General features: G+C 39.4%; 1 protein-coding gene across 1 annotated transcript in view; it reads right to left on the minus strand.

The window, feature by feature from the left end:
- Positions 1 to 2,927: 2,927 nt before the first annotated feature.
- The window catches only part of LOC134823533 (uncharacterized), a 78,705-nt gene continuing 67,128 nt past the window's right edge, over positions 2,928 to 14,504 (minus strand). Inside the window, exons 14-18 of the mRNA XM_063835033.1 lie at positions 12,256 to 12,421; positions 7,173 to 7,292; positions 5,715 to 5,844; positions 4,277 to 4,408; positions 2,928 to 3,662 (exon numbers count right to left, since the gene is read on the minus strand). Of these exons, the coding sequence (XP_063691103.1) occupies positions 3,449 to 3,662; positions 4,277 to 4,408; positions 5,715 to 5,844; positions 7,173 to 7,292; positions 12,256 to 12,421 (762 nt within the window). The 3' untranslated portion in view covers positions 2,928 to 3,448. The remainder of the gene's footprint in view (positions 3,663 to 4,276; positions 4,409 to 5,714; positions 5,845 to 7,172; positions 7,293 to 12,255; positions 12,422 to 14,504) is intronic.

The following is a 14,504-nucleotide window of genomic DNA, read 5'->3' on the forward strand; positions in this document are numbered from 1 at the left end:
CATAATAAGTCAGGAAGTCAGGAGAAGCAGACTACTGGTAGAGCAATTTAGAAGACTACAACAGCGAACTGAGCACACTTGGTACTTTACTACTTTACTACATACAGTACTGGCTCTAATTAGGTAGAGCAGCAAATTGTGAACTGAGCGACCTACCTTTAGTGGAGAAGTTTTTAATTTATTGTTTTATGAATAACATGCGCTGCTAGGTTTCTAATATCGGCGCAAATGTCAAGTGAGTACGTCAGTATTGCGACACGACAGAATGTTCTCGATCAGTACACAGTAGCCTGGTACCCAGTAAGTCAACTAGAGATGTATCCAAAATTTTCAATTAGTCTCCTTAATTATACATTTTCTGATAACAAACAAGATTGTGAAAGAAGATACTTTGATCGAATCATTGCATGTAATCAAATCACAATTGCTGTTTTATCGGTCAGGGGGCAATATTTATTAATCAAATAATCAAAATCAGACTGAAAATACCTACACACATCTAGTTTTTATGATCTCAAAACATGAGGCATAGGCAAATGGGTTCTAGAATCTAGATACAATGGCGATTTTTAAAAAGAGACAAGATTTTACAACCATTCTATCAAAAATCAACCGATCAATTAAAGTTGAGTAAAAATTGTCAATACATTATGAACATAATATGCAGATCATTATGTTAATCAATTCAACACATCATTCCCGTTGTGAGAGCAGGACTGAAAATCCGAGGACTGAATTTCCAAGACAGAAAACCCGATGAAATTTGGAAAGATAGAGAAACAGATTTCTAGGAATTTATTTTTATGTCTTACGAAAATATGGCCATGCCATGGTAGTGTCCCATAAGAAAGCTCTGTATGGGTGTAGCGGGCCTACTGGGAAATGGCAACTTTTATTATTTTCTAGTTGTGCTAATGTATTAGATAGCACAAACTAAGATAACCTAAAATAACGACATGAGAAGGAAAAGAAGCAACTGCGGATCTGGGTATGTTGATGGCACCGGACACCGAGCGTTCGAGCACTTGCCAAAATAAAAACATTCTAACAGCGAGTTCATTTCGTCTACAGCTAGGAGTGGTCTAGGTTTATCCAATGCGAAAATAAAAATACAATAACAGGAGACTGTACACTGTAGCGAGCTGCGCGCCGCACATTATATTATTAACATTATATTAACGGGTGATACTCGTAAAATATTTGTTCCGATTATCCATTATCGACGAGTCCAACTCGGCCTCGGCGCGCGTCCTGGTAGGTTATAAACCTACAAACATTATACTATTATATTATTGATTATATCATATTAACAATATTACAATATCAGCGCGCACAAACTTTAACATTTAACGGGCGGTACTCTTATATTACTGGGCCGCGATCAGCCTGTCATTCCGCCTGAGGTCCCCAAGTAAGCGATACTCTTTGCTCTTGAAACATTTGTTCCCAATTTCTAATTTGGAGGACTTCACTGCTTCGGCACGCCGCGCAAACTAGCGTTCGTTGCTTTGTTGCTCTAACCAGAGCCCTCTCGCTTGCAGTAGCGCGCGACCTATCTACTTGTGAAACAAGCGCGTCACGCAGTACGCGTAGGCACATGGCTATGTGAAGCGCGAAAGCACATGGTTAGGTGAATGTTAACGGGGTCGGGTGGTACTAGTAAAATTATATTTCATATTTGCTTCAAATATTGATTGTCATGTCGACAATTGATTCACGATGTCAATCCTTCGCAGCTCGGCGAGGCACAGTGGTGCATTTCGCCGATCTACCTACTGTGGTTGCGAGAAGCATTATTTGATGCGCGCGCGACCCAGTAGTGCATCGCGCTACAATGTCGACAAGTTTGAAGTTCAGCCATGATATTTTAATTTACCTGGGGACCTTTTGTATCACGTTGCGACCCCCACGGTCGTTTCACTATGGTCCTGGGGGAGCCGCGCACTCGTGCGCGGCGGGTCATACAACGTATGACAAGGGACCTCAGGCTATCATGTTCATAAACCGAATAGAGATTCGGCGGAATGACAGGCTGAGCGCGGCCCAGTAACCATGATATGAACTCTGTGCGCGTTTCGGTAGGACTACGTTCGCGTTATCTTCAATCTTCATCATTCATGCTTCAAATTCAATCTTGTCCAGTATTAAATATGGACTGAACAGTGACCCGGCGCGCGTTCTATTACATCGTAGCACTCGCATCTGGTCAAAATGCAAAATATTTTGAGAAGAAAGCGGCGTGCGCTACTTCGTCAAGCAATAGGTTATAAACTTACATACCACTTGCTCACGCGAAGCACGATCCGAGCGTGCACTCTGGCCCGGCCAGAGTCTGGCCAGCCTATTTTCGGCCGAAAATGGGTTACAACGTGTATCACTATCATTATCAACAAATCACCTAATATGGCCATATAATAAAAGAACTAAGAAGTTGGTATTATTTCTCGTTCTTGCTTCGCATCATTCTTGCTTCGCATCATTCTTGCTTCGCATCTTAGTAGATCGTTGCAAGGATCTCGAAGGGTTGACATCGTCAATCAAAGTAGCTAGCTATTTTCATGTGACAAAAACTGTCCTCTGGCTCCTTTTCAGTTTTCACCGTTCAGTGACCCAGACCTAGCCATTGCTGGTGCTAGAACACGAAACTCATACATCGTCAAATTGAATCCCTTCACTAGCAACTAGATGATGCTTGTTCAAGTATAGAGCTTCAATATTTTACACTAGCATTTATTCATTAAAATATTCTCGAGCAAAACAAATACCTCTCGTATTTTACTTACTTATAGTTGTAGCTTTAGCGACTTATAAGGTGACCATTACATTTATTATCTTCGGTAGGTGTGAACACTGAAGCCTGAGGTCACCAAGTAATACTAATATTTATTTTATGCTGTTTACAGAAAATAAGACGGTGCAATATAACATTTTTCATTTGTTATCAACTTCAAAAAGCATCTATAATGATTTTTATAAGTGTATTATTACAAACTTAGACATCATTTTATTGAAGTTAATAAATATCTAACAAAACCTCAACAAATATAATCAAATTTAAAGTACAAAATGATTTTTGTCATGAAAAGCTTTTTGAAACTATAATTTGACATTTAATGAACGTTTGAAATAAATTAAAACGTGTAATTTCATATAATACTTAAAACTACAAAATATATTTGTATCAGAATTCTTTTGGACATAATATACAGTATTATATGAGTAATCTCATCTGATTTCTTATAGGAATCGAAATTCCGGATCTTACAAATACAAAAATTAATGATTTATCAACTTATTAAATTTAATAACTACTGTATAAAGAAATACTCAAAATATAGTTAATTAAACAGTTCAACGAGAAACAAAATGTTCAACTGTGATCTGTGTATGTATGATGTGTTCGTGAGTAAATCATAAATAAATCAATATCATCTGGAAGCCAAACTCACTAACTACGCATACTTCCCTTCGTCACACGTTGTTCAATAATAGGTCTCATATGTTGCTGATACACGTCTCTATAGCTGGGTAACAATTGCGTGACTTCTAACGCAAGCTGGCACAACTCACGCGTTACGTCGTCACGTGACAGTAAATCGTCACGTGATACGCCGCGGTTCCAGGCTTCGCATACCATCCACGCAGCCTCGTCTTCTGGGAACCTGGAGACATCAGGGGTTGGAGTTGACATGAAGTGTTGGAGTGGGCATCAGGAAACCGGTTAATTATTACTAAATTAATATAGTGTAACTAACTGGTTACTTGATAAATATAGTGTAACTAACTGATTACTTGATAAATATAGTGTAACTAACTTGTTACTTGATAAATAAAGTGTAACTAACTTGTTACTTGATAAATATAGTGCAACTAACTGGTTACTTGATAAATATAGTGTAACTAACTTGTTACTTGATTAATATAGTGTAACTAACTTGTTACTTGATTAATATAGTGCAACTAACTTGTTACTTGATAAATATAGTGTAACTAACTGGTTACTTGATAAATAAAGTGTAACTAACTTGTTACTTGATTAATATAGTGTAACTAACTGGTTACTTGATAAATATAGTGTAACTAACTTGTTACTTGATAAATATAGTGTAACTAACTTGTTACTTGATTAATATAGTGTAACTAACTTGTTACTTGATAAATATAGTGTAACTAACTGGTTACTTGATTAATATAGTGTAACTAACTTGTTACTTGATAAATATAGTGTAACTAACTGGTTACTTGATAAATATAGTGTCACTAACTGGTTACTAACTTGGAGGCGTACTGAGACCACAGCTTGAAGACCTGGGTGAAGTCAGGCGTATGTTTGCTCAGTCGAATAAACAGTTGACTAATAGTATTCCAGTTCGGCTCTGATTCTTGTAGGTGTTTCTCTATTGCATACCTGAAAAGAACCAACAAGTGAAACTAAAGATAAAACAGTTCAAAACTAAATTAACCATAATTTCTCTTTATCACACGTGCTATAAGTATAAATCAGAACAACTCAATATTCAGTGTATTTGGCAGGTTTTATTCAAACCTTCAGTAGATATAATAATGATTTCAATAACGATAACGATACTGGAAAGTTGCAAAATAAGCCGAAGTCTTTAAATACAAATCTAAGTCTAACCCATTTTAGCACATTCCACAACTTTAAACTTAAAATACCTTTTTGTCTTCAAATTAAATAAGTTGATAATAATATTCATAATCTACAGGAATTGCGCTGTGTTATACGCTGTTTGCTTGGTTTAAAGTTTGCATCAGGCGTTTTGTGTATGACCGTGTATCACTGTATCACTATCACGTGTAATCTTTAGTCGTTCAATTCGACACTAAACGATCGTTTTTACCATGTCAAGTAACGCGGCACTATACTAATATATTTACTTTGACAGTTCACATTTCAGTTAAATGAGCCTGTGCTCATTCCTGTATAACTGCCATCATTGTCGTTCTTACATGCCCTTCAGTTGTACGAGAGGTTCATACTAATAGTCTGTGTTCATGCTAACACAAAACAACATCTCCACTTTTAACTTTTGACTACAGCGCGTGGCGGAGTAGAGTACGTGGCGGAGTAGAGTACGTGGCGGAGTAGAGTACGTGGCGGAGTAGAGTACTTGGCGGAGTAGAGTACGTGGCGGAGAAGAGTACCATATTTCACCAATTAGTCAGACCAGTAGTTACTAGTTACGCATATATTATTGTGATATCATTATAAAAAATACGCACATATTATAAAGTTTGAAAACCACTAATTAGTGTGTTGTAGTTGAGATCAGGTACTTACGACATACCGCTAATGTAGCTGGGTTTATAAAGTTAATTTATAGGAATACTCACAACAACAGTATTTACTATTTATTATCTTTGTGAGCTGTTTGTGAGTTTTCGTATTTTATTTTCCGCTAATTTGGTTATTGTTATTTTTATTTAAAACACTCGCGGTGAGTCTCAATGAGATTAGATATGAGCTGCCTCATTCTTTTAAATCGTTATTGTGACGTTTTTGTGTTTCCACAATTTCTGAACTTTTTTGCAACTCTACTTTTTTGCAACTCTACAGTCTACAGTGCAGTGGGGCTGTCCTGTTTAAGTTTTATGCCTATCCATATGACTCGATGTCTATTCTAAAATGCCTATTCAAATGACTCAAGGCGCTCAAGTTTGTTAAAAAGACATAGAAAGCAACTAATAGGAACCTGATGGCGGTGTGGGAGAGGGCGTGGTCGGTGCTGAGGGAACAGATCCTGACAACCCTGTCTAGAGTTCTGGTTGTGGTGTAGGGCACGGTACTGACACACTTCACTAGTTCTCCTGCTTCCGGCACCTCTGTTAATAGAGTCGTTAATTAGGGTCTTACGTTGGTAATTCGTGGGTGATACGTTGGTAATTCGTGGGTATTGGGTAATACGTCGCGTGGGTAATACGTGGATAATACAGAAAAACACCGATTTTCATTTACTGCGAACCCCGATTTACCACAGATATATTTCCCCCAAATTACGCAGTTATACTGTAGGTGATGGTGATGTTGAGCAGGGATACAGCCCTCTTGTATAAATTCACAAGAGGACGTGGCCATTAATCTGATCACGGGCCGTTTTTGGGCCGTACCCTGGAAAATAAGACCCTGATGAATTGATTTGCATGGGTAGGATCGCACGTGCAAAGTAGGGTAGCACGTGCAAAATAGGATCGCACGTGCAAAGTAACAGTAACACAGAACAGCTAACTCACCCAAAATCATTAATCTTATCAAGACGACCAACCGTTAATATTCCCTACAACGTGTTTACGCTGGATAATATACTGCATATACTTATAATAAGCTACTTATTTGATAACTGAGGCATTATTTCCAAAGCTGGAGTTTATAAAATACTCCCCCAGATTCGTATGTCAAATGAACCGCCAGTACAAGCTTGTGACAATTGCAGATTACTTTCAGAATCGGACGTGGTTTGTAGGATTATTTTCATGCTTTAATACTTTCAACACTACTTTATAACCTTTGATCTCAACAAGATCAAAGGTTTCCTTGTGGCTGAGTTAAAAGATTGTGCAGTTTTCCTTAAATTATGGGTGAGAAATGAAAACGAATCAAAGATAGTTAAGACCAGAGAAATCGTTGCTGACAGGATACTCCTGAAGAAGAACAGTGCGACGAAAGTGAAAAGGTTTGAGAGTCCACCCACGTAACTGGGTCAGTTTGGCTTTGTAGAGCATGTAGGCAAGTTTTCAGGTTCTAATAAACATGGACGAACTCTACAAGTTGCACGACGCGCGTGGGATTCGGGGTAAGTATGGAGTGATGACTCATGATCCATACTTTTGCATTCAATTTTGCTTTATTCTTTAGTAACTATAACTTGTTTAAGACTCGACAGTCAAGTTAATATTTTAAAGTTAATATCCCTTTTCTGTCTGTACTCTGTCTTCTCACTATTTCGTCACGAAGTGAGTACAGCTGCATTTTATCGCTGTCTAATTTTCTGTTATGAACACCAGAATACACCCCCTCACCCCTTACCTCCTCACCCCTCCTCAGTCCGCACCCCTCATCCATCCCTCACCCCTCCTCAGTCCGCACCCATCACCCCTCATCAGTCCGCACCTCTCACCACTCACCCCTCTCCCATCCCCCTGTACTTACTCACCTAGTTTAACAGCACACTCCAGTTCGTAGAGAAGTAACATCAGGGTAGTTGTCTGATCTAGGTTATCGTTACCTAGCAACTTGAACTGGGAGATGTGCCCCATGGCCGAGTGTAGGTGCTCTGAAAATATAGAGGGAGTGAAGGATTAACTCCCTCTGAAGATATAGAGGGAGTGAAGGATTAACTCCCTCTGAAGATATAGAGGGAGTGAAGGATTAATTCCCTCTGAAGATATAGAGGGAGTGAAGGATTAACTCCCTCTGAAGATATAGAGGGAGTGAAGGATTAACTCTGAAGATATAGAGGGAGTGAAGGATTAACTCCCTCTGAAGATATAGAGGAGTGAAGGATTAACTCCCTCTGAAGATATAGAGGGAGTGAAGGATTAGCTCCCTCTGAAGATATAGAGGGAGTGAAGGATTAACTCCCTCTGAAGATATAGAGGTAGTGGAGGATTAAGTCCCTCTGAAGATATAGAGGGAGTGAAGGATTAACTCCCTCTGAAGATTTAGAGGAGTGAAGGATTAACTCCCTCTGAAGATATAGAGGGAGTGAAGGATTAACTCCCTCTGAAGATATAGAGGGAGTGAAGGATTAACTCCCTCTGAAGATATAGAGGGAGTGAAGGATTAACTCCCTCTGAAAATATAGAGGGAGTGAAGGATTAACTCGGATATAATGAGAATATCTATAACTAATATAATACATGTTTATATTAATATAAGTTTGATATTTGGCGCCTGTGTTTAGTGAAGATGTTGCTTTCCCATGGCAGAACGTGGGTAACAGTGGCCTGGGTAACAGTGGCCTGGGTAACAGTGGCCTGGGTAACAATGGCCTGGGCAACAGTGGCCTGGGTAACAGTGGCCTGGGTAACAGTGGCCTGGGTAACATTGGCCTGGGTAACATTGGCCTGGGTAACAGTGGCCTGGGTAACTGTGGCCTGGATAACTGTGGCCTGGGTAACTGTGGCCTGGGTAACTGTGGCCTGGGTAACAGTTTATAATTGGCAGGTTTTTTAGAAATTCTCAGTAAGGTTAACCGAACAAAATACAAAAAAAACGATCCAATAATTTCTGGACCACATTTAATCGATTGTGCGGTCAATAAAATTCAGAGTTCCTACTTCCTAGTGTTTCGAGTAGAAATACCGCGAGGTAAGGAACTTGAGTTATACTTTCAAGGTGCCAGTCATACCTCACACGAACAGGCCAAAAGGGGTGCTCTTTGCCTCGCCGCCAGAGTAACAAAGGGTATTACCCTATTCAGTGACAAAGAACCCCATCTGTAACAGGGTACAGGAAGGTGCTAAACTTTGGACCTGTAATCTGTAGAAACTTGATGACTGGGGCCGTCAAGTGAATTACCGTGATCATTATTTTGAGCATTTGACATTTTTCCTTGTTGAAGACTGATCTCCGTTCTGTTTTATAGTTTAAGTTCTAATGATATAGTATAATCTTGTTTTGGTTCAACTTAGAGTTCGATTCTTTTACATCTAAGCCTGTCCAGCTTAGATTTAAGTTCATCAGGGTTGCGTTAACAGCTAAGGTTTTCTTTTTCCCTGTTACCTTTATATACCTTGACATGCAGGAACATACATATGATATTACATATGATTACATATAATATTACATACTGTACTTCCTTCCCCTTGCGTATTACACGTAAAAGCAGTAACAGCAATACTTGTTATTGGTTGTGTGAAAGGATAGTAAGTTTTTCAAAAAACCTAAAATGTGGGGTTTTATAACTCGATTATACTTAAAAAACACCCCGATACTGTGAGAGGGGTGAAATTAAATATTATTTTGATAGTTTGCGGACAGCAACTACAGCACTTGACTCCTTGGTGAAACTGGTGATTTAGTTCCGGAGACCGGAACCATGACAGATCACCTGATTCCTCTTACTTCAGTGACCACGGCTGTAATACTAACAGCAAATAGTATGATTTATTTACCGTGCATTATTAGCAACCTGGAGATTATGAGCGGATAATTCGGACCGGGAGCGGTGATCTGGGAGCTGTTACGTATCAGTACCCCAGCTTGAAACTGATATTTTATTGTCAGGATTATTACAGGTGGATGAGTTGTAACTGATACCACTGTGACAGTAACAGTTAGCAGCTTGATTGCCCCTGACCGACCAATCTCCCACTACTTTAATGGCCAGGCTGTATTATCTTAGTAACCATAGTAACCACAGGGCTGCTTTATCTTCACTAAAGCACGCACTGAACCCCAAACAAAGGTAAATTGGACGTTTCCCCGAAACCAGGCTCTCAGCCGTGCTGAGACGTGTCTTAATGAGAGTTGGTGACCGAGGTCGTGTTTAAGAGGGTGGTTTGGAGGAATGTCAACTCGTTAACTCTATTTAGACAAGCTTTTGTCGTCATTCTCTTTCCGAGAACGGCTGTGATCAGGTTTTTGGTCATAGTCGCCACTCCTTTCTCTGCAATGTTGCCACTCCTTTCTCTGCAATGTTGCAATGTTGCTATTTTTCTGTAGCTTCTGAAGCAATCTGAAGCAATCTGACACAACGTCATGTAGGCTGTTTCGGAACTTTTTGTTAATGAGGTTTTATCACTTGACTCTTGTTTAAGATGTTTCTCTCATTAACGCTATTTATACTACTACTACTACTACTACTACTATGTTTCTATCATTGAAGCTATTTAGGAAAAGCTTTTGTCGTAGTGAGATTTTGGGTTCGATTTTTAGACCTTTAAAAAGGTTGATATCCGGCATTGAATGTAAAAAATCTGATAACCTCAGAGTCATTGTACGAGGTATTACGACGAGATTATAATTTGTTCTTGAGAATGCCAATATCAATAATCTTACTGAACGCACCTTTATTATCACACAGGGTTACTGCTACCACTTCTATTAAGTCTACTTTTCAGCTTTATAATGAACTATACTGATATTTGAGTATCATTTGAGTATTATAATTATAAATGACTGTAACAACATAACAGCAGTTCCCCACTTAATTACCTAATTAAAATACCAATACTATCTACTACTACTACTACTACTTACTACTACTACTACTACTACTACTACAGCTGCTGCTGCTACTACTTCATATTATGGAGATGTCACTTTCAAATAATAAAACAGTTGGTAGCAATGGTTTCTATCACTGCTACTGAGTTCTGTTAACCAATCACAATACAGTTTCCTTCTCATTTATCTGAGGAGCGTCTCTCATTCATCAACTCGAGTGCCCATTCCTGAGCTTCCAATCATTCTTTGTCGTAACAAAACTTTAATACTATCAAGATGAAACGTATAGAGCACGTTTCTGAAGGAGAATATTTCTGAAGGAGCACGTTTCCCAATCACGGGCCCGCTTGATTGGGAGTGCAGATATATATACAGTTACGGTCATCTCACTATCTCATTGCCTTTTTCCAAACGCCACAGAGACTGCTGTAAATTGAAAACCATTTTCTTGAATCTATGTAAGTAGCTGATCATTTTCGTGAATCATAGGGACACCAGACATATAAGTAGCTGATTAACTGAAGACATTACACATGAGACCACCAGTCGATACAGCTGAACAACTCCCAGTGTGTGTTGCTATGCGTTGCTATGGTTACAAGTCACGTGATCTTGCAGGAGCCTGGACAGCTGCCCTAATCCCTATCTCCTGACCTCATGAACACCAAAAATGGGATATTTCCATCTCCGGGTTTAAAAGTTGTGAGATATGACAGGAAATATTACTGTAGATATTTATAGAGATAGTGCGGAGCACTATAACATTAACTAATATTATAAACCGGTTAAAATATGAAATAGTTTGATTTGTAATATCATCATATCATGACATGCTGTGGTCACTGGTCACTGATCACTGATCACTGATCACTGATCACTGGTCACTGGTCACTGGTCACTGGTCACTGGTCACTGGTCACTGGTCACTGGTCGCGTGGTGGCCTCAGTTAAATTTTGGTCGTTTTTCCTCAGAGACCAGAACATTGCTATCGTATGTACATTGTACATCATTTGTCCTCTAATTATCGATTTCATTCATATAATTGAATATCTCTCATCTGCTGAGGTTATTTTCGCAAACAACTGTGGAATGTGGATGAGCTACGCTATGATAGTGAGCTCATTACTGAAATTAACTCCTTGTTTAATATCAAATTGGGAGGAAATTTTGGGATTGTTGAATCCTTAGATCAGGGTATTTTAGTGAATCACCCACCCCTCATTTACCTCACTACCCTCGCTAGTGTCACCACTCTTAAATCAGGATATTGTTCAGCCTACTCAACCTAGTATTATCAAACTGGTGGGACATAGATTGGTCGTATGATCTGACTGTTATCTCGTTAATCTTCCTCTCCCGACCCATGACTTTGCTAGCTACCATCACGCGACTTTGCTAGCTACCATCACGTGACTATGAGATAGAAACTGTTTCTCCTAACCATGATGCTGGATTGGGTCTATTGGCATAAACCCAATTCTATCAGAAAGTAGTTCATCAGGCGGATTGTACCGAGTCAGAATAGTGAGGATTATTTCTGCGGACAATATTTGTATTTTGTTTACCATTCTAATCCGTATAATTTTCCTAGTTTCTCGCGTGAATCGTAAACATCGGTATTGCGGAACAACATATTCTCCAACGTAAATGTTTTGATATCCACGTACATTTTTGACGTAGTTAGAGAGCCCCACTGGATTTTTTATCAATATTTTCGTTAAACGCAATTGATTAATCTAAGATGAGTTGCAAATCTTGAAATTTTTAATTAATCAAGTGGAATTATTGACTGGAGAGGGGGTCTTGAAACAGCTTATTTGGATATCTTATATGATCTCTAGAATAAACTAAGGCCATAGTAACTTAGTAAGATATCCTATACCATCATGCGGCACAGTTTTGTCACATTGACAAAATATAGAGAAGTCTTCTGATTAAAAACAATTATTATTTCATTACGAATTAAACAATATTTTGAAATGTCACCGAATTTTAAGATTGGTGGATGATCTGTTCAAGAATATTTTGGCAGTGAATGACAAATACTCGAATGAGAAACCCCTACCTGAAACTGTAATCTGATTGTCTGTCTGGTCCGCTAGTTGAAGACAGGCGGCCGTCATGAGCAGGTAACAGTTCCTAATTCTCTGGTAGTATTGCGGAGTTAGAGGCGTCTTCATGCGTGTTACTAGTCTCGTACACTGTTCTAATAGCTTCTTCATTATCTCGTACTGAAAATTGAGATTAAACTAGGTTAATTGATTATTTGTTAACGTGTCTCTCTGAACCATGGGTAGGAAAAAAACCTTAACCCGGTAACCTTGCTGATATGCAGCCCCCCCCCCTCTTCATACACCCCTGCTGATATGCAGCCTCCCCCCTTCTTCATACACCCCTGATGATATGCAGCCTCCCCCCCCCCCCTTCTTCATACACCCCTGCTGATATGCAGCCCCCCCCCCTTCTTCATACACCCCTGCTGATATGCAGCCCCCCCTTCTTCGTACACCCCTGCTGATATGCAGCTTCCCCCCCCCTTCTTCATACACCCCTGCTGATATGCAGCCCCCCCTTCTTCATACACCCCTGCTGATATGCAGCCCCCCCCCCCCTTCTTCATACACCCCTGCTGATATGCAGCCCCTCCCCCTCTTCCTACACCCCTGATGATATGAATCCTATCTGGACAACATTATATGTTTTCTGCACATTAACTTTTCTCATGGCATGCTTTGGACCGGGGTCCGGACTATACGGCGTAATACTCTACGGCGTGAGACTCTACGGCGGGTTAGGTTAGGGTTAGGGTTAGGGTTAGGGTTAGGGTTAGGGTTAGGGTTAGGGTTAGGGTTAGGATTAGGGTTAGGGTTAGGGTTAGGGTTAGGGTTAGGGTCTTACGCCGTAGAGTCCCGGATATATAATAATAATATTCTGTTACATAGTTTATATATCGGATGCTTGGACTGATCGTTGAATCGTAGGTAGATGTACTGTGCTGAATTGATGGTAGTCTTGTTCCCGCTTGTGAAATATGTGCTGAATAATGTTCATGATATTGACGTGTTCAAAATCATCCTGTGATCGATCGATCGAATCTCTAGCATCTAATAGCTAGATAGTATCTAATAGATAATAGATTAGGTGGTTTTATCATATCTATACTATTTTATCACATTTTATTAATTTGTAGCTTTGAGTGAAAGAGAAATATCCTCTTGACTTAGTTTCCCCTTGACTAGTATACTGTAGTATAGAGAAACGCCTGAACTAGCTCGCAATTCAGAATCCCTCCTCTTGCCTTGTTCATGTGAGCGGACATTAATACATTGCACACTATACTACTACTGTAGTATTCTCTGTGTTGGGTCAGAGGTCCAATCTACTGTAGTATAGCTCGCAGGACAGACCCTACAAAAACTACTAGACTCTTTCAGTCATAGAGAGGGTGTAAAACCATCAGAGGTGTTCAAGATAGCACCTGTACCGCCCAGTAACACGTACCTGTAACACGTACATAATCATGACTCGGCAACATTCGAGCCTTTGCTTTGAGGGCTGCTGATATCTAATACGAAGCTTTTACTAACTTGTAAAATGCAGAAGTTGGTAGTTACAAAAATGTTTTTCCGAGACGGTCTCGATTCTCGAATATTTATTTTAGGTCACATAGCTATAGGTAGGTAGGAAATCTTACTAAGTCCAGGGAAAAGTGAAAGAGGTCAGACTATACGGTTTTTGGCAATTTTAATACACTAACCAGATGCTCACCTTGCTCAAGTATTTATTAAATTATGTACTTCCAGAAAATAAAGTTGAATTTGGTGTTATTACTACTGGGTCTGTACTAATTGTACTGTATTTCCTTTTATCCAAACAGCGTTTTTGTGCATAACTCATCCATTTAATTCATATTTCTGTCCATTTTCTGGAAAATGGAGATCGCATATTGGAATATTAGAAGGATAGGAAGGGCCAGGGGCTTAAAGAGGATTCACAGGTCCAATCTTCATCCGATATTCAACATCACATTAATTCTTAAATTATTTATTCTATATAGAGGCGGTAAAACTAACGGGCTGCGGTGAATTTCAAAAGCGAAATAGTTAAAATGCGGGCATTTTTTAATTTGACTGAGCATTCATGTTAAATTCTGGAATCCTGCGGATTTTCGACTTCTTAATTATAATAGTTCCCTCTAAAACTGTTCACTTGTTGCTTTCGTCGCAATCCTCATCGGAACACTGCAGAACTAGGAACCTTGCAGAACTCCGATACTCCTGTGAAAATACACCACTTTGGTAGCAGATACTTAGT

Source organism: Bolinopsis microptera, chromosome 11 (assembly GCF_026151205.1).
Source record: "Bolinopsis microptera isolate Bmic1 chromosome 11, MBARI_Bmic_1.0, whole genome shotgun sequence".
Lineage (NCBI taxonomy): Eukaryota > Metazoa > Ctenophora > Tentaculata > Lobata > Bolinopsidae > Bolinopsis > Bolinopsis microptera.